At 39.6% G+C, this 20947-nt stretch overlaps 2 protein-coding genes across 3 annotated transcripts; one reads left to right on the forward strand and one right to left on the reverse strand.

Annotated features, from left to right (window-relative positions):
• Positions 1-1992: 1992 nt before the first annotated feature.
• LOC149502774 (uncharacterized) lies at positions 1993-2774 on the reverse strand. The gene has a single exon (XM_089728006.1). It carries the CDS (start codon positions 2607-2609, stop codon positions 2034-2036), a length of 576 nt encoding a protein of 191 aa, XP_089584132.1. The 5' UTR covers positions 2610-2774; the 3' UTR covers positions 1993-2033.
• Tango10 (transport and golgi organization 10) lies at positions 2608-20146 on the forward strand. 2 transcript variants are annotated; one of them, XM_028170399.2, is made up of 15 exons: positions 2608-3435; positions 4344-4484; positions 5210-5307; positions 5729-5810; positions 6328-6447; positions 8391-8527; positions 8991-9107; positions 10237-10349; positions 10693-10791; positions 11809-11987; positions 12671-12787; positions 13724-13812; positions 14747-14836; positions 16237-16315; positions 18332-20146. In XM_028170399.2, exons 1-15 carry the CDS (start codon positions 3355-3357, stop codon positions 18398-18400), a joined length of 1611 nt encoding a protein of 536 aa, XP_028026200.2. In that variant the 5' UTR covers positions 2608-3354; the 3' UTR covers positions 18401-20146. The 2 variants fall into 2 exon arrangements, 1 of the variants encoding a protein (XP_028026200.2); XR_016323200.1 differs by having other exon boundaries at positions 3025-3435; positions 14696-14836.
• Positions 20147-20947: the final 801 nt, after the last annotated feature.

Below are 20947 nucleotides of genomic sequence, written 5' to 3' on the forward strand. Positions count from 1 at the left end.
AATAATTAAAGCAGGTAAACAAATATGGTATTTGTGTATGGCTAGTGGTTCGCTTAGAATTGTATTCTTTTTAAATTTAGATGGTGATTTGTTTTTCCCCTAACGCTGGTGTTTTATGTGCGACGGTATCATTTAACATTAAAACGCACACAACGCATTTAATAAATATGCGTGTTAAACAATACTTTATAAATCTACCACACTAACTGTGATTTACACATATAACATTATGTCTTTTTTGCTTGTGCAAGCAGACGAGCATACGGCCCACCTGATGGTAAGTGGTTACAGTGGTCGCATATGGAAGTCAGCAATGCCAGGGACAAAGCCAAGCGACTGCCTACCGTAAAAGTTGAAGTAAATACGGTTACTCTCTATAGAAGACTTTTTCATTTCAGCATTTTAGCTTTGCTCACTGTTGACATTTTCGGGTTTTTAAGTTTTCAAGGACTCTTTGGAGTCTACGCACCATAACCAAACGATCCTTATTCACAAAATCAAAGGCTTTACTGTAGTCAATAATGCCCGTTTCCGCGCATATTAGTTTCGCTGAGGCCAAGGATAGAGAAAGGAAGCGCAAAATTGTGGCTTCACACAAAGTTTTCGTAATAAAAAGTAAACTTCGTGTAAGAACCTTAATTCGTTGTTAGAAGAAGGATCATATAAACGTATTAATGAGGTTCAAGTTTGATTATTACGCTTTTAAAGTTGAAAGAGGATTTTCACTTTTTCGTTTGTATTATAGGTGAGATTATTGGCACTCATTTCGAGAAAGCGGCACGACACGAGAGCCTTCTCATCGTGGCCGCCGGTAACTACATTCCCGATCCTGTGGACAGAATGGAAATCAGTCGACAGCGCCCAAAACATGTTATTTCGGATCCTCCCGATCCACTAACGGTGCTTTTAGGTACCTCAAGCACCACCGCACCAGTTATCATTCTATCAGTAAATTAACCTACAGACACAGCTCACTGAGTTTCTCGCCGGATCTTCTCAGTGGGTCGCGTTTCCGATCCGGTGGTAGATTCTGCGAAGCATGGCTCTTGCTAGGGTTCGTGTTAGCAACATAGTCAGGTTATAGCCCCGTGAGCTCACCTACTAGTTAAGGTTACGCTGATATGGTCTCTAGACTAGCTTAGGTACGAACAAAAAAACTCGGTTCTTGTAAAATTAAATAAGACTGGACAAGATGGTATGATAGAACACCCTCTGCAGCTGCTAGCTTGCAACAAAAGCTTCCAATTCAGCATGCAGTTGGGTATTTGGTTAACACATAAGTACAAAGTACCCTCAGACCGGCTCATAACATCTGAGTGATTTCACTAGGGCCAAAATCTTGGTAATATTTCACACCAGAGGTTTCTCATATTGTTCAGTTTTTCAACTCAAATTGTCATGGTAAAAAGGAAGGGATTCAAGCGTTTGTTATTTTTTCACCAGACCAATGTTCTACTTTGATGAAAACATCTTATTGTACTATCATCCCGGTTTTTTTTTATTGCTTAGATGGTTGGATGAGCTCACAGCCCACTTGGTGTTAAGTGGTTACTGGAGCCCATAGACATTTATAACGTAAATGCGCCACCCGCCTTGAGATATAAGTTCTAAGGTCTCAGTATAGTTACAACAGCTGCCTCACCCTTCAAACCAAAATGCATTACTGCATCACTGCAGTGGTACCTACCCGTGCAGACTCACAAGAGGTCCTAGCACCAGATAATCAGTAGAACAATAGCTCCATTACTTCTTTAAAGCCAGTTTGTATTTTGTGGATTTGGGATCTTACCTTTGCTTAGTTACAAACATCTGTAGACTACACACTTTTAGAAGTATTCATTTTTCATTTTTCGATCAAAACTTATCATAGTTTTTGTGTCTGCCTGTTCCTAATCACAGAATCATAGAAGCAACAAGGAAAAAAATCTTCCTTATTCATTTTCAATTAAAAATATGTATCTATATTTCAAAAAATAAAATGAAACTAGATGAAAAAAAAAATTTAAAACTTTTAATACTACATAAATTAACACTCATTTACAGTTATTTGAGCACTTCATGACATAATGCCTTATGTATTTTGGTAAACTTTGGGAAAGTAGTTTTTTGTTTCCGTTTAACCATTCATCAGAACCATCACAGCAGTCACATATCCCATCATTTACTTTACCGGAAGGCACTGAATTAAGAGCTGTGGGTTTCGTTGAATACTGTGTATCGCAGTAAAATGTACCATTAGCACATGCGGTGGTACTAGGTTCATCTGTTCCATCTTCACAATCACAATATTCGTCATTTAAATATTCATATGGTATTCTCTGTTCTGAATTTAAACATTTTAATTGATTTTTTGAATCGGGACGGTAAAGTTTCATGTTCGGATAAAATACTCCTCGGATAACGCCGTTCTCGTTTATAAACTTATCCGCGTTCGAATAAACGTGTTTAATTTCCTTTATTATAGAGTGATCAACGATAGGCACTATCATGTTAGTCCTGTCTGATTTTTCAGACATGAATGACCATAAGAAATACATCTGGTATACTATAAAACTTATAGCCACACACAAAGTTAAAAAGATAACGTTCTTCCTCTTTTTCGGTCCCATGATTGTATAAATTATATTGATGTTTTTCCAATTCAGTCAGAAAGATAATTTTATCTTATTTTTGCAGTTTACCAACTATTTACATGATCAAATAAATTAAAAAAAATAGTATCAACTTTATAGCACGTAATCACCGTAATCACTAACCATTCACTAACGTTTTGAATTATTTCATATTTCACCACTGAATGAACCACCTGAACTCAAGTTTGTTTACTGCCAATTATTTGTAACTGCCAATGTCAAAAACTGTCAAATAGTCGAAGTTCTATTTTTTTTTTTTTTTCCTACCTATGCTGATAGATATGTTTTGTTACTTGTTACCTACATGAAATCTATTCTATCAGAGAAGTTCCCTCCAGCGATATTGTTTAATTTTTCAACATTTATGTACTTTTTACATAAACTACAACGATCTAAGCCTTATGTATAGGGGATATAATCTTTAATAGATGCCATAACTGTACATCTACGTTAAAATGTTCACTCCTACATTTCTGCAAATAATATCAGTGCCTTCACCTACTATAAAACAATGACAAATGACAATGAAATACGTCGTTGTTTGTGACAGCCAGACAGCGAGTCAAAGTTAATGGTAGGTGCATAAATTGAAGATTAAAGAAAACAAAAAAGTTATGACACATGTATTTAATCGAAATCTTGATTTCTGCTAACATTCAGACTATATTTAGGGTATTGTTGTAAGTTGTCGTTTTATTCGTATGGATCAAGAGTGGGAGACATGAGCTACCTGACAGTGGACGGACCAAATCCTTCGATGGAGAAACCACCTGAGGATGCTGAACCAAACGAGGACCTTGAGGTGAGCTGTATTTAATCTATCTAGTAATTTGCCAATTGGCACTAAGAGAATCGGATAAATTTCTAGATGACCCAGGAGCCTTGGTGCAAAGTATTCTGAAACGTTTTTGTTCCTTACTCGCATTTATTATTTCTTTAACAGAGCTATAAAAGCCGACTTGAATAGAAAAAAATGGATATTGAGAAAATAAACCACTGGTTTCCTACAACATAATTTATTGTCTACGGCTTTTGAGGTCTAATTTCAAAGCTGGCATAAAATTTTAAATTTATTAAAACTCGTTTTGTGAAACAATTATGAATGCGAACAATTATGAAACGTTAATGAATGCAATTTTCGAAATATTTTGTCTTCAATGAAGATTTTAATCCGGAGGGCAGTTTGTTTGTTCTGCAACAAAGTTGTTGCAGTCCGAAAGATCCTACTGTAGCATAAACATATCACACTGTAGGTCTCCAGATATTTAACCACACTTTTTATAAGAAAATTTGTCCTAAATGTTTTCATCAACAGTTTCCAAAATGAAACAATAACATTGCTTAGTAATGATTTATAGCTGCAAAGTTATAACTCCTAGTAATTACTGGCTTAAGAGCATATTCAGAGCCCACATATTATGTAGATACTACCACTTGATCTATTTCTGCTACATATCCAAAATGCATCCTAATTTGAAAGGTTCGAATAGTTGTTACAAAATTTGACTACAGTTACAAGTCACTGTCAAGACTAACTATGAGCTAGTTGATTCATGGGATTATATTTTTTTGTTTTGACTTATGTACATGTTTGTTAAGTGTTGCTCATGCCATTAACAATGTCAACACTTATGCTAATGTTAGAAGTTTTTGCCTGTCAATAAACCTGGTGAATATATATCAACAAGTGATATGACATAATTATTACAGGTGGATAATTCAAAAAGTGTGCTGCTGAAGATAGCAACTCTGTATGCTGAGCAGCTGATGAGTGATCTGACCCTCGAAGTAGCTGGAGTTGGATACCCAGCTCATCGATTAATATTATGTGCTAGTAGTGAAGTTTTTCAGGTAATTATGAAATGACCAATTACAATTTTTTAACTAGATACATTGCTATAACACTCATGTTTTTGTACTCTTTTTCAAACGAGGCTTGTGGAGAGTATTAAGCGGTAGGCAGCGGCTTGGCTCTGCCCTTGGCATTGCTGAAGTCCATGGGCGACGGTAACCACTCACCATCAGGTGGTTCATCTGCCTACAAGGGCAATAGATAAATAAAAACTCTTTTTTGAGAAATAATATGAAATATCTGCACAGTAAGTTTATTTAAATCGATATCACTGTTCAGTATTATGTTGAAGATAAGAATAATGTGGTAATGTTTGTATATTGTAATAATAATATACAATTGACAACATTTCATTTTTTTAACATACTCATATTATTATGTTAATTGATACTAGATTCGAAATAAACAGACCCATATAATTAATTTTTTGGAAATTAGATAGTTTTCATTCATGAATTTGGTTTTGAATTCGTTTTATTCTATAGACTAGAGAATAGAGAATTTTATGCATGTAAATTTTTTGAAATGTTGTCAATTATTATGTGTATATTATGTAAGTAATATTTTTAACAATAATTCATATAGCTGTAGTTATAAGAGCTTAATGAATGCAAGCACTCTAAGAGCAAACATGTCTAAGCACTTCTTTCAAATCGATGAAGGTTACTCAAAGGAATAATGATATAACACACACAAGAGGTTTCAGTTCAAAGCCTGTTTGCAGGTTATGTTAATGAACAGAGAATGGAGTGAGTGGAGGGAAAGTCGCATAGTCCTACAGGAGACACCTTCTGCGGCATCAGTCTTCCCACATTTTCTAAAGTAAGTTTTTCCTTATTATTTAAGGCTTTTGCTACTAGCAGTAGCAAGAAAGAGTAGCAGTTTGGTAGACAGTGGCTTGGCTCTACCTCTGGCATTGCTGACGTCCATGAGCAACGGTGACCATTTACCATCTGGTGGGCCATGCGCCTGCCTACAAAGGCATTAAAAAAAAAGTAACTATACTCACCTGCCACAAAACGCCACCCGCTGAAAAACATTATCTATACAGGATAAGTGATGTGCGCATTATCAGCTCAGAGTCTACAGCAAAGCCTGCTGTAATGAGAGGGTTAAACATATAAAAATAGTTGTTTGGATTATTAAGTTTTTTTTAAAAATTGAATAAGATTATAATATAAAGTAGATTATGAAAATAAATTAAAAATACTATATTTAAATGAGACAAATAAAATGTTTCCAGGTATTTCTACACGGGTCAGATTAGGATATCCTATCACACAGTGCTTCCAGTCTTGTCACTCGCTGACAAATATAATGTTAAGGTAAACTAATTTTCGAGTATTAAGGTTGAGATAGTCGAAAACCTTTTTAGTCTAAACACACCAATATATTTAAATAGAAAATAGCAAACGATAATTTTCATCTACTACTGAACATCTGCATATCAGACACTGGTCAGAATATTAGAGCAAAATTATAAAATAACTGTATTGTTATTGGTCCTTCATGCGTGTGCAAATTTTCAAGTTAATCAGACTTCTTGAAGTCAGTCAAAATAAGATTCCGACATATACACACTTAGCTTATAAATATGTATATATTTTTTTACATTGGTTATAAATTTTTTGACATTTTTACATAATTATTTACATTGGTTAATAAACTAGCCATTCTTCAGGCCACAATAATGAGTCTCTCAATTTAACTTACACCTTTTAAATATTGATAGTATGAATTAAGAATAAATGTATGTAGGCTGCATCATCAGCAGAAACATATACAATATCATATACCGTTAATATAATTTAATAGGATCTATATAATTTGGTTGGTTTCCAGGATCTGGTGACATTATGTCTGAGCTATATGTCACAGCACATTGCCCAAGCTGCCAAGCGCGGACAACTCATAGCTTGGATGCAATACACCATGGGTTGCGGACACAATGATGTTGCCAAGGTAGAGTTTTAAAGTTATCCGGTACTGCTACTAATTTCTAAAAACAGTCAAGATAATTGACGTGATTAATTTTTTTAAGGAATACTTGTGATATAGGGAATATAAGATGTATAGGGAATTGCCATTACCAAAATAATCAATACTAGTGTCCCCAAGTAGTGGAAATTCGACTATAATTAATTGAAATTATAAATTTGAACATTATTATGGTTCTATTGTCAAAGACTATTTTACTTCTTTAATCACAGATTTCGCCAAGACTACACTGTAGACATTCTCAATTTGTCCACAGACTTTATGCAATAAGAAAAGTTTGACAAATAACCAAGAGTCTAATTGTCCCATTGTGTCAAATACATGGTAGTGTGTATAATGTATTTTTTTTTCTTGATATAATCTATCTTCTATCTATATATGTCGGCGCGTGTTTTTATAAACCATTAGTTCATGACTAATAAAGATGGGACGACAAACAACACGTGCAAGCATTCATCGAAAACAACACGTGCAAGATAAGAGTCGTAAACAACGTCGTCCCACCACGATACCTTGCTATAAAAACGCTCCGTTGTTGTCTCTCGAGCTCGGCACGTCATTACGGATCCTCCTGATCCATTAACGGTGCTTTTAGGCACCACAAGCACCGGTCACCGTCCTCGTCGAACCCGTCGCTTGCGACGAAGGGCTCGACGAGCGAACTAACCCATAGACACAGCCCACTGAGTTTCTCGCCGGATCTTCTCAGTGGGTCGCGTTTCCGATCCGGTGGTAGATTCTGCGAAGCACTGCTCTTGCTAGGGTCAGTTTTAGCAACTCTCCGGTTGAGCCCCGTGAGCTCACCTACAAACGTTAGGGCGAAGCTGAAATGCCTCTCAAGGCTATCAGCATAGGTAGGAAAAAAAAAAAAAACTCGATCTCAGAAGCGAGCGAGTCGCCGTATCAGACGGAACGCTCCGTGCGTAATATACGCTCTGAGTTAACATTTCTGGTTTTATTGACTTACGAAGACCGCCCGCTTACCAAGTCGCTACCCGAAAGTGGAAATACTCCAACATATATATAAACATGAATTGCTGTTCGTTAGTCTCGCTAAAACTCATTGGCTCATTTTGGCTCATTTTGGTCCTAAATTATTTGTGGAAGCCCAGAGAAGGTTTAAAAGGTAGATAAATATGAAAATGCTCGGAATTTAATTAAAAATAATCATTTTGTTTTCCCTTTGATGTGTCCCTCGTCGGACGGATTCCTTTTGTTTGTTTTAAGTTTATTTTATACAAAAGTTTAGGTCTTTTTAAGGTACTACGAAATCTGCCGGGTCAGCTAGTGTATTATGCATTACTTAAAAAAAAAAGCGTTTTGCACTCCTCTATATTCTCTATAAGTGTGGGAAATTTCATACTTCTCCATCCGCGCAATTTTCTTAAAAAGGGGTACAAAGTTTTTGATTCACGTATTAATATATAGATTTTATGAACAGATATGAGTAGAAGGGTTATTTTGATAATATCCTGAAAAGCACTCCACGCCTTTTTTACAATAAAATATTTTTTTCTTACACTATTTTTAATTCAAATTTATTAAATTATATTTTGTATTTTTTAGTTGGATTTTCTATAAAAGCGTATTTTTTTAGTTTTTTTAAACTACAATTATTTTTCATTTTTTAGTTGAATTTAAATTTTATTAATATATATTTTTAAATTTTTTTCCATTTTTTTTAAATATTTACTTGTTATTGGTCCTTAATAAGCATACCAAATTTCGAGTTAATCCTACGTTTTGAAAGGGGTCAAAATCATGTTCAAAGATTCCGTTACATACTAACATACATACATACGTCTGAAGCTAATAAAAGCGTGTTAATAATTAAGTACTGTTCTTGTTTGACTCGTGCCGATAGCAAGATTTCTGATGAAGCAGATTAAATTGAAGTTGTGCTCCAGGCTTGCCAGAACTTTGTGAAGTGGAACGTGGAGTGGGTGTGGTCTGAAGCAGCACTGGCTGAGTTGGAGGGAGACACGCTGGTGCAGCTGCTACAGCACACGGACCTCGTGCTGCACAATGAGATCACCTTATACCAGTAAGCTGATTGACGAATCGTCTTTTCGCATTAAAAGTGTACATTTTCCTAAAGTATTCGAAATTGAGTTAATACTCTGCTGGTGGTAGGACCTCTTGCGAGTCCGCACGGGTAGGTTTATTTTATTTTATTTTTTATTGCTTAGATGGATGGACGAACTCGCAGCCCACCTGGTGCTAAGTGGTTACTGGAGCCCATAGACATCTGCAACGTAAATGCGCCACCCACCTTGAGATATAAGTTCTAAGGTCTCAGTATAGTTACAACGCTAGGTTAGGCTTCTTTCCTTCTACTTAACTGAATGTCGGCGGGCAATATGATCGAAGTAGCTGAGGATCCTCTGGTAACAGATTGTTGAGAGCCTGACTCAGATGCGAAGCTGATCCAGGACAGTTTTATTTGTCCTCTTGACATAAGATAAGATATATAAGATCTTGCTATAAGAGCATGTTAATTCTTGAAGGTTCGTGGTGCGGTGGTTGAACAAGCAACGGGAGAAGCTGGACAGGACTGATCTCAATGAAGCAGAGAAGAAGCTGCACTGGGAGTCGCTGGTGGCGGCCGTTTTCTCGCACATCAGGTACGTGCGCTGGCCATCATGGCTCACGTTACCTTCGGTACTGCTGCTATTGGAGCAGTCGAGAAAAATGGAGATAATAAATATCATGAGCGAATACGATCCATCGTTTCAGGCAGGTCCCCGCTTATCCGACCGCAACGGGGCAACGCAAAGCCGCCGCCGCCCGAGACATCTCTTGCACCTCCTGGATCCACTTTCGGTGCTTTTAGGTCCCAAGCACCGGTCACCGTTCTCGTCGAATTCGTCGTTTAGCGAACTAACCCATAGACACAGCCCAATGAGTTTCTCGCCGGATCTTCTCAGTGGGCCGCGATTCCGATCCAGTGGTACTTTCTGCGGAGCACTGCTCTTACTAAGGCTAGTGTTAGCAAATTCTCTTAGGTTGATTCCGTGGCCCACCTGCTCGCCCGGGCGTAGCTGGCGTAGCCTCTTACTCTATCAGCGAATAGGTAGGAGAAAAAAAGTAGATCTCGGAAATATTAATTTCCTATTGTTTTCTTTCTCTGGCCTTTCTTTGGTCGCGAGTTTCAACCAAAACATTAATTCCTCACCCTCGAATACAAAATACAAAATAAATTACTTTAACCTTAATTATTGGATCATGTTTATTCATAATCTTATTCTGATAATCTATATATATAAAAATGAATTGCTGTTCGTTAGTCTCGCTAAAACACGAGAACAGCTGTACCGATTTGGCTAATTTTGCTCTTGAATCATTATGGGAAGTCTAGAGAAGATTTAAAAGGTAGATAAATATGAAAATGCTCGGAATTAAATAAAAATAATAATTTTGTTTTTCCTTTTATGTGTCCTGCGTCGGACGGATTCCTTTTGTTTGTTTTAAGTTTATATTATAGAAAAGCTTAGGTATTTTATTTATCGATTGAGGCACAACGAAGTCTCCCGGGTCAACTACTAAGAAATAAAATTAAGTTACTTTAATTTTAATAATTTGATCACGTTTATTCATAATTTTATTCTGATAATAATAAATAATATTTGTCAACAATCAAAATTAGAATTTTCAGATAACCGCGAGTTTTAGCGTTTGGCGGGATTGAAAACGACTAGTATTCTAGTTTAGCGTTTCTTGAAGTTTCCTCCCATTGAACCCCGTATATTTCAGGTTCCCGATGATGTGTCCAAACCAGCTGGCGAAACTACTGCTCTGTCCGCTGACCCAGGAGCACAAGGACTTCTTCATGGAGAGGATGGCCATCGCCATGAGCTATCAGTCAGGTAACGTCAGAATGCAGGGTACTTACTGGTGGTAGGACCACTTGTGAGCCCGCACAGGTAGGTACCACCACTCTGCCTATTTTTGCCGTGAAGCAGTAATGCGTTCCGGTTTGAAGGGTGGAGCAGCTGTTGTAACCATACTGATACCTTAGAACTTATATATATTATACAATTACGTTGTTGATGTCTATGAGCTTCAGTAACCACTCTATCAATACAATAAAAATTAAAAAAACTAATTATCGGGACTCCAAGTCTAAAGATAGTAAAAGTACCCAGGGGTCCGTGGGAGACCTGGTGGTCCTGGTGGCGCTGGTATAAGGACAGGTTTGTGGTCGCGTAGGTCAGTACGAGAGGGTGGCGGAGGTGCAGCAGACGGAGGCGGGTCGGATGCTGTTCACTCCTCGACTGTACACCGAGGACACGTGGGGATCCATCCTGGGTAATCCAACATTCGTATCATAAACGAACGCACCTACTGCACGTCTGTTACTCATCTGTCATAATCAGTGGTCGGAGTAGGTATATTGATTTTATATACTTGCGTCAAGATATTATAATATGGACAAGCCATTTTATTCATAATGATTATTTTATAAATTGAAAAAAAAAATTTTTAATCCTCATCGGATACAATTTCCATGTTTATGAGATAAAGTAACAATAAGCCCTGTCTAAGTTTTGTCTCGTACTGACAAGCGTCATTTCTAATTCAACAGAAAGGGACAAAATACGGTGTAACTATTCCAAGGTGTTTTTGTATAAAATAAAATACTGATTTCCTTCACCATTAGCTAGCACTGGTAGCGTAGATTAATATTAATAATACGTTTTTCACCTTAAACACAGATTCATGCTAATTTCAAAATTCCGGAACAAATATCACAATAAATATGAAGTTCCGGTATTTTGGAGGCATATCCATATTATCCTCTACGTTTGACGTCAACGACCTCAAATAAATCTACCTACTCCGACCTCTAGTCATAATAAAAGCACTCAATATTCATTATATTCCTCGGTTCTCGTGAATCGTAAACTGAACTAAAACTACATTTAAACTTTCGAAATTTCGGAGGTAAATTACAAATGGTTAAAAAAAAAATTAAATTATTTTCAGCAGATTCGAATAAAACTTCACAGAATCATTATTATCTTATAGCCTGAATTTGTATATTTATATCATACTTTATATGCAGGTAAATGTTAATACGGCAGGGTGTTCGTAGAGGCGTGATATTTTGTAGTATGCTTAGTGCGAGTTTTTTAACTTCTCGTAATAATATAATTCGGATTAAAGTTAAAGTTAAAAGTGGTAGCTTGACTGTTCCCCTGCCATTGCTGAAAGCTATGAGCAACGATAACCATTCACCATCAGGCGGGCTGTATTAATCTGCCTACAAGAGTAATAAAAACTAAATTGCCAAATGACCACAAAAGTGTATTGACATTCCCACAGCGGTGGACAACTTCCACTCCCTCCCATGCTACCACACGAGGACGTTTATATTCTCGACTCGTCCCACCATGTCGGACGTCCCCCCTCACGACAAGCTTCTGGAGTGGACCGTGGACCTTTACCCGAAGGGCGTCTGGTTCAAGAAGAGCCTGCTCATTGTCTGGGCCGGTACTTATGATGTAAGTTAAGGTTTTTATTTTTTTTAACAGCAACCCAGGTCGGGTGGTTATGGCAACACTGATTCAACGAGTGTTTGTTTTAATTCCAATATACCATACTATGGTAATTCGTAATTTTAGTGTGGTATTCTTTTATGATGTTAAATGGTTAATCAATTCCCTAGAATCATTATTTATTTAGTACAAGGAGAACCAACATACAACATAGCATAACCCACCACCACCTACCTCGAGACACGAGTTCTAAGGTCTCTATAGTATCAACGGCTGCCCCACCCTTCAAACCGGAACGCATTACTGCTTCACGGCAGGAATAGGCAGTGTGATGGAACCTTTTTTTTATGGCTTAGATGGGTGGACGAGCTCACAGCCCACCTGGTGTTATGTGGTTACTGGAGCCCATAGACATCTACAACGTAAATGCGCCACCCACCTTGAGATATAATTCTAAGGTCTCAGTATAGTTACAACGGCTGCCCCGCCCTTCAAACCGAAACGCATTACTGCTTTACGGCAGAAATAGGCAGGGTGGTGGTGCGGACTCACAAGAGGTCCTACCACCAGTAATTAATTAGCCATGGTCACAGCGAAGCGTGACCCGCTTTACTAGTAGTAGATAAATTCGATAAACTTTACATTCTTTGTCTGTGACGTTGGTCAGTAGATTAGTACGAACTTGTCAGGTTCCGGAGGTAGTGTTGCGCACAGTGCGCATATCGATCACGTGCCAGAACTGCCCGGAGCCCGCGCTGGACCAGTACGGGGAACCAGAACAAACTGAGCCCGACGTCAGAGTCAAGGTGAGCTTATCAAAGAAGAAAAAAATGTGATGATGATTGTATTTTTTTTCCTAAAATGTCTTAAGTTCATTGTTGCCCTAGTTTAAATCGATTTACAATATACAACGTGTTACAAAACACCCCGTAAAAAATGTAATTAATTAATTTACCCTGACCAGTACTCAATATATCATGAAAATTATATAGGTGTGTATGGTTCATTAAAACAAACATATTAATAGTTTTCATAATTAGGAAAAAAAAAATAAGTTAATTTTTGTTGTTGTTGCTGTCCATACTTTTTTCAATCGAACTTTGACAGATCAAGGTCAATGACGTGCACATTCTTATTTGAAACGCACTATACTTATACACAATGACAATGCACTCATCGAGGCGCGGTGTGTAGGTTGTGTCTATGGAGGGTAGAGGTAAGGAGAATCGTCTCTGTGTGTGAAAAAGTGTCCGTTAAAATCTGCTAAATAAGGGTGGCGCTACAGTAGCGACCGGTAAATTTTAAAAAAGGCGCTGAAAGTTATTACAATAAGATAGAGAAAAAGGATGAAAGAACTTTTATAAGAGTAAGCACTACAAAATCACAAAGAGTATTTTATTTAAAGCTGATAAGAAAATGCAATCGATGTCTCCACGTTTTACCACAGCAATAATTTTAGGTTATATTGACGAAATTAGTTTGGACTACGTAAACATGTGAGGTCTTGTATATTAAACTGTCACTATCTACTCTAGTCATGAAATATATTAAATTTCCTAACTCAGCATACTTCAATCAGTTAACAACTGCTAAATTCATATCGTACACTGTGCCTATGCTAGCGCCATTTTGGAGGATTTTTGAACTGTTATTTAGTGCTGAAAGTGGGACACTTTTTCAAGCTTCTCCCATATGAGACGGTTCTCCTTACCTCCACCCTCCATAGTTGTGTCGCTCCGCAGATCGGCGTGCTGGTGTGGGGCGTGCAAAAGGGCGTCGAACACGTGTCGTCCGTTGTCGAACGTGTACACAGATTTTCTGCGCAAAACAGGTAAAATACACTACATTCTAACACAAAATCTGATTTTAATTGAATTTGGCCTTATAATAAAAAAAGGATTGTGTGGTTTTATGAAACCACGGTAAAAGTGAAACTTTTTTCACATTATAGATATTGAACTAAAAATTTTTGGAATAATATTCCATTAAGGGTATATTTATACTTGGAAAATTGGAATGCTAATGGGAAAGGATAAAAGTAGACTAAGTCTCCAACTAATATTTTTATTGAATCCGCCGTCATATTGGCCTTGGCTGCTCTGACGAGCACCTTTCACTTTATCCCTACTCCGCGGCCGACCGTCACGTGACATGCAACACACAGACGAAAAAGTTTGAGACGATGTAAATAAAGACTGGTGCGCGTGCAAGAAATTCTCAATTTCTTCTTTGTCTCCACTTTATCCCCCTAGATGAGGTCGGCACAGCGAATTTTTTTTTCTTTCTTTTCCATTCAGCCGTCATCTCAAATCGTCAACCGTCCGATCCTTAATTTGAAGTGAAACAACTACGTAGGTACCTCGAAAAATAACATCAACTTAGAAAGAAGTTGTTGCCGGTACCTATTCGACGATTATCGAACAAGACTAGGTTTTACTTAATGTAGTAGTTTAAATAACATCCATCAGATGTCGCTGAACTAAATAATGACTTAGCTCGCTTTTCCTTTCCCTCACTCCGCGGTCGACTGGTTCGCGACACGTTCTGTCTACTTTCTCACTCTCGTTCTTCCTAAATTGTATCTTTTCTCCCTAGCCGTAACAAATCTGTCGTGAGTTAAATTTTATTCTTAACGCGCCTAAAGTTTCACTTCAAAAATAAGCTGTTACAAATTGAATTAAAAGCATTATATTATGGTTTGTGTTTGCCTTCAGCGTGAGATAAGCGGCCAGTGAGCACGACGTGACGTGGCTTGTGTGTTGCAGAGTCCTGAACATCGACGCCGCGCTCGACTTCGACGCGCTCAACACCCCGCTGTACTCGCCGCCCCCCGCGCCCTGCCCCCCGTCGCACAGGTACGTAGTGGGTCCCCCGCACCCTGCCCTTCGCCCTCAGGTACGTAGTCAGTCCCCCGCAACCTGTCCCCCGCCCACAGGTACGTAGTGGGTCCCCCACACCCTGCACCCCGCCGCACAGGTACGTAGTGGGTCCCCCACGCCCTGCCCCCCGTCGCACAAGTACGTAGTTGGTCCCCTGCGCCTTGCCTCCCCTCGCACAAGTACGTAGTGGGTCCCCTGCGCCCTTTCCCCCGCCGCACAGGTACGTAGTGGGTCCCCCACGCCCTGCCCCCCGTCGCACAAGTACGTAGTTGGTCCCCTGCGCCTTGCCTCCCGTCGCACAAGTACGTAGTGGGTCCCCTGCGCCCTTTCCCCCGCCGCACAGGTACGTAGTGGGTCCCCCGCACCCTGCCCTTCGCCCTCAGGTACGTAGTCAGTCCCCCGCAACCTGTCCCCCGCCCACAGGTACGTAGTGGGTCCCCCACACCCTGCACCCCGCCGCACAGGTACGTAGTGGGTCCCCCACGCCCTGCCCCCCGTCGCACAAGTACGTAGTTGGTCCCCTGCGCCTTGCCTCCCGTCGCACAAGTACGTAGTGGGTCCCCTGCGCCCTTTCCCCCGCCGCACAGGTACGTAGTGGGTCCCCCACGCCCTGCCCCCCGTCGCACAAGTACGTAGTTGGTCCCCTGCGCCTTGCCTCCCGTCGCACAAGTACGTAGTGGGTCCCCTGCGCCCTTTCCCCCGCCGCACAGGTACGTAGTGGGTCCCCCACGCCCTGCCCCCCGTCGCACAAGTACGTAGTTGGTCCCCTGCGCCTTGCCTCCCGTCGCACAAGTACGTAGTGGGTCCCCTGCGCCCTTTCCCCCGCCGCACAGGTACGTAGTGGGTCCCCCACGCCCTGCCCCCCGTCGCACAAGTACGTAGTTGGTCCCCTGCGCCTTGCCTCCCGTCGCACAAGTACGTAGTGGGTCCCCTGCGCCCTTTCCCCCGCCGCACAGGTACGTAGTGGGTCCCCCACGCCCTGCCCCCCGTCGCACAAGTACGTAGTTGGTCCCCTGCGCCTTGCCTCCCGTCGCACAAGTACGTAGTGGGTCCCCTGCGCCCTTTCCCCCGCCGCACAGGTACGTAGTGGGTCCCCCACGCCCTGCCCCCCGTCGCACAAGTACGTAGTTGGTCCCCTGCGCCTTGCCTCCCGTCGCACAAGTACGTAGTGGGTCCCCTGCGCCCTTTCCCCCGCCGCACAAGTACGTAGTGGGCACCCCGCGCCCTGCCCCCGCCGCAAAGGTACGTAGTGCGTCCGCAACAAAGGTGACGATTTTTACCATATAACAATTTCAATTTATTCAATTATTCACCGTGATATAAAAAAAAAAACTCAAAACAGGATGCAGTTATATTAATGTAACGTTATGTTACAGACGCTGTGCGAAGTGTACGGACGCGTGCGACACGCCGGAGGTCAAACACCTGCTCGGCGCCAACGGGGACCAGCTCAAGGTATCACTAGACACATTATATTCTCTAACTCTAATTGAACCGATAAGAGCGCGACTCAATTTTCAATGAGTGCAACTCTTATCCAACTCAGGCGATGAAGATACGCAAAACCGCCGCGAACTAACCCACGTAGCCCAATGAGTTTCTCGCCGAATCTTTTCAGTGGGTTACGATTCCGATCCAGTGGTAGACTGCGAAGCACTGCTCTCGTGGAAATAGTAGTGCAAGATATAGCGGGAAGAGGTCGACCGAAGAAGACATGGATGGAGTGTGTGAATGCTGATATGAGAGGGAGAGGAATGAGTGTTGAAATAACGGCTGATAGAAGAAAATGGAAGAGAAAAATTAGCTGTGCCGACCGCACCTAGTGGAATAAGGTGAAGAAAAAGAAGAAGAACAGTTACATTGTTTTACTTATTAACTGGTGTGTTAGATCACGGGCATAACCTGAGAGAATTTGCTAACACCAGTTCTAGCAAGAGCAGTGCTTCGCAGAGACTACGTTCTAGAGATCGAAACAACCCATAGTATTATCGGGAATGTTCTGGAAATTTGTAGATATTCTTCTTTTTCTTCGTCGATTCCTCACTACTGAGGTTCTCGACCACACATATGTAAGTCTCTCCATGAAGATCGGTCCGCTGCGAGGTGGAACGTCTGCTGGATGCTGCCTCCTACTCTTTTCTTTTCTCGATCCTCTTCTCGCTTCCCCCCCCCCCCCACTTTACCAAGAATCAGAAGCTTTTCCAGACTATGCCTTAGGGACCGCATGACATGTCCGAAAAGGCTAAGTAGACATAGTCGATATGAATTTAAGCGTGCGAGGCATTGGCGACGCGACGTGAAGGCAGCTTTATTCGAAGCGAAGTAGCGAAGTCTACTTTAAGTGTCATAATAACTAAACTTAGTATTAATTAGTATTCTGATGAAGAGTTTTCTTTATCCTACCCCACGACGCGTGACATAAGGTTTGTTCATATTTCATCGTCGGCTTCAGGTAGAATACATAATTTTTTTTTTATAATTTTTATAACTGGGAACAAAGTACGCCCCATCCTTTCAGCCCCATTCAGGGATTCCCTGTGCTATGGGTACCAGACTGACATACATACTTATATACGTTTAAATATATACATATATTGTGAGGTCATTTTAATAGGTGACATTTGACGTCTGTCAGTTTTATTTCCATAGTGAGGTGTTCTGCTTAAAAACATCGATTAATTAACTGACGCAACATTCTAACAACGTTCAGTTCTTTAGATCAGAAATTGTTTATTATGTTTAGAATGGTTTATTAGTGAAAGCAAATCGTAAAATTACTCGTATCGGTCATTATTACAATAAATATGTAATCGTAATCGAAAAAAAGTGAGCAGTTTTAACTGACAAAACGAAATAAATTATTATTTTATGCCCGCCGTTATAATTTGACGTTGTTGAATTTTGATGAATTGTCAAATGTTATAAGCCGCGCCATTAAAGAAACGAATCTAAAATGGCGGCGTCGATCATGCGCTCTCACTCTAAACTATTGCTGTCTGTAGTCGCACACGGCCCGTACTGCATGCAAAAAAAATATCAGTTCTGACTTTGTTGTTGAGTTCGAGTTTTTTCACTATCGAGTTGTGCGACTTAGATGACTGGCAGCAAAAGTGTCTACGCAAGTTGCATCCCAGATGAGAGACCTCTCCCTCTGCCAGGGCACAAAGTAAAGTAAAGTACATTCTCATTTGTTTTTTTATATTTTTTTACAATAAACAACTTTTTCTTTCTATCTTTCTTTTTATTTGTTGACCCTACCATCTGTCAGTGTAGGTACATAGACGCCATTTTCGATTCGTTTCTTTATTAGTGCGGCTTATACCTATTAAAATGACCTTACAGTATATAACCAAATCTGTTTATCACACAATGTTTGCCCAATGCGGGAATCGAACCTACGACCCTCGGCTTCGAGAGTCAGTACAGCTAACCACTGCACCACGGAGACAGTAATCGACTTCTTCATTTCAGATACAAGTCGTGATACTCCCACTCACGGACTACTGCCACGTCGGCGCCCCGGAGTCGACGTACGGATGACAGGGCCGCGGCTTCTGTCTCTGTCGCGCGACACGGACTTGAACCTAATGCAAGAGTGAGACGGCTATATATCTCGCGTTTCGCTTGCTCGCTCGTCGTGACGTAGGAATGTTGAAATTTGTTGTCGTTGTGTGTCAAAGTACAATTGACGTTTTTCCGTTTTCCTTAAATGAATTGACTTTTAATGTTAGTAATGTTTGGTTTTTTTTTAATTGCTTAGATGGTTGGACGAGCTCACAGCCCACCTGGTTTTAAGTTACTGGAGCCCATAGACTTCTACGACATAAATGCGCCACCCACCTTGAGATATAAATTCTAAGGTCTCAAATATAGTTACAACGGCTGCCCCACCCTTCAAACCGAAACGCATTACTGCTTCACGGCAGAAATAGGCAGGGTGGTGGTACCTACCCGCGCGGACTCTAGAGGTCCTACCACTAGTAAAATTTTAACAGTTTATATATGTATATTAATATCATTTGATAGAGTTTCATCTCAAGTCTCTAAGCCACATAGTTGTATCAGTGTATAGCCCCGGAAGCTAAACCGCAATGTATAGGCTGGACGCATGACGATACTACGAGTATACATTGCGCGCTCGTAACACATACCAGAAGGTTCTGTTGGTTCAGAGATGAGTATATACTAGATACAGGGCTGCGTGTGAGCTCCTGTGCCGGCTCGCAACTACAGAAATATTTTTTTAAACTAACACAAAATATTAAAAGTCAATCTGTCATTTTGGTTTTTGATATGTGCTCGTTTAGAAGATATATAATTTTAAATACACCTATTTATCGGAAAAGCCAGGCGTGTTTAGGGTTTATTTACAAAATTAGCCACTATGTTGTTGATTACGTGGACTTGTCATTAATAAGTAATATCGCGTGCTCTGTCACTTTGCTCTGACAATCAGTGTGACATTGACAAACTGAAGCAGTGACAGTTGACGCATGCAATTGGAAACGTTGACTTTGAAAAAGTACAGCGAGGGTTGAAACGCTAATCGGTTTAAGTGACATTTATCTTTGTAATTTTAAGGTGCGTTTTATTTGGTATTAGCATCAACAGTTCGAAGTTTTTAAATGAACTTTAATTAAGTTCCATTCAAATAGCTGAAGAAGTGTTTTTTGTTATGATATTTTTTCCTAATTGTAAATTTTAAACGGCTCTACTGTAAAGTTGTAAAAATGTCGCTTAAACCAAATAATCTTTCACCCGTTGACAGGATTATGAGATACACTTTATTATTTATAATATTTATAATATAATATCAGATTTGTTGATTTCTCCAGCGTCACAGCTAAATCGATCTTAATGAGATGTTTAAATGATTTTATTTTCAAATTTATAAATATCACATTGTCTATGATGAAAGAAAAGAACTAGTTTATAACGTAAAAATATTGCCAATTTTAATTTTAATAGAAATTAAATATTTTTTAGATTCAATTTTTATTGCCTCCGTGTTCGTTTGACATTAACTTCAATCAGTATTAAAACAGTTGCGTGACTAAATAGTAAAGAAGGCAGGCTATATTATACACTCAAATGAAGCAGTCAGTATAAAATGCTCATTTTGGATATGGCAACCCCATCTGTTATTGTATGTTGTAACTCTAAGTCAAAATTGTAATGTATTCTTCCATATAACTATTAAAATGATTGTGTGCAATAAATAGAAATATTCGTTGCAGTATTAATACTAGGTTAGTTAGTATTTTAAATAAAATTGCGACATAATAAGGTGTTTTATTTATTCTTTAAAGAACTTATCGTGGTCCAGACAAGATACCCAGTGCCTTCGTATCGAGCGATGAGAGCTCGTTCAATGTATGCAATAAAAAAAAACTTCCTAGCAAGTGTTTGAAAACTTTTCCTTTCGTAAATTATCCGAAGGCTTCATTTGTAAATTAAAACTGACCGACATTTCGCCAAGACATCAAATGCCGCAATTAATTAGTATATAGCATGATTGTGGATAGGCTCACTAGCCCTCGTAACGTTCACGTGTCCAATGGCTTCTCTTTTCATTTAGATTCATTTATGGAGGGTGGAGGTAAGGGAACCGTCTCTTAAGGGAGAAGCTTGAAAAAGTGTCCCACTTTCAGCACTAAATAACAGTTCAAAAATCGTCCAGAATGGCGCTAGCATAGGCACAGGGTATGATGTGAATTGAGCAGTTGTTAACTGATTGAAGTATGCTGAGTTAGTAAATTTAATACATTTGATGACTAGAGTAGTTAGTGACAGTGTAATAATATACTAGACCTTACATTTTTACGGAGGCCAAACTAATTTCGGCAATATAACCTAAAATTATTGCTGTGGTAAAACGTGGAGACCTCGATTTTATTTCCTTATCAGTTTTAAATAAAATACTTTTTGTGATTTTGTACTGCTTACAGTTCTTTCGTCCTGTTTTATTATCTATCTCATTCTAATAACTTTTAGCGTCTTTTTTAAAATTTACCCGGTTGCTACTGTAGCGCCACCTTTATTTAGCAGATTTTAACGGACATTTTTACACGCACAGAGACGATTCTC

This window comes from Bombyx mandarina, chromosome 06 (genome assembly GCF_030267445.1).
Source record: "Bombyx mandarina strain Sakado chromosome 06, ASM3026744v2".
Taxonomy (NCBI): domain Eukaryota; kingdom Metazoa; phylum Arthropoda; class Insecta; order Lepidoptera; family Bombycidae; genus Bombyx; species Bombyx mandarina.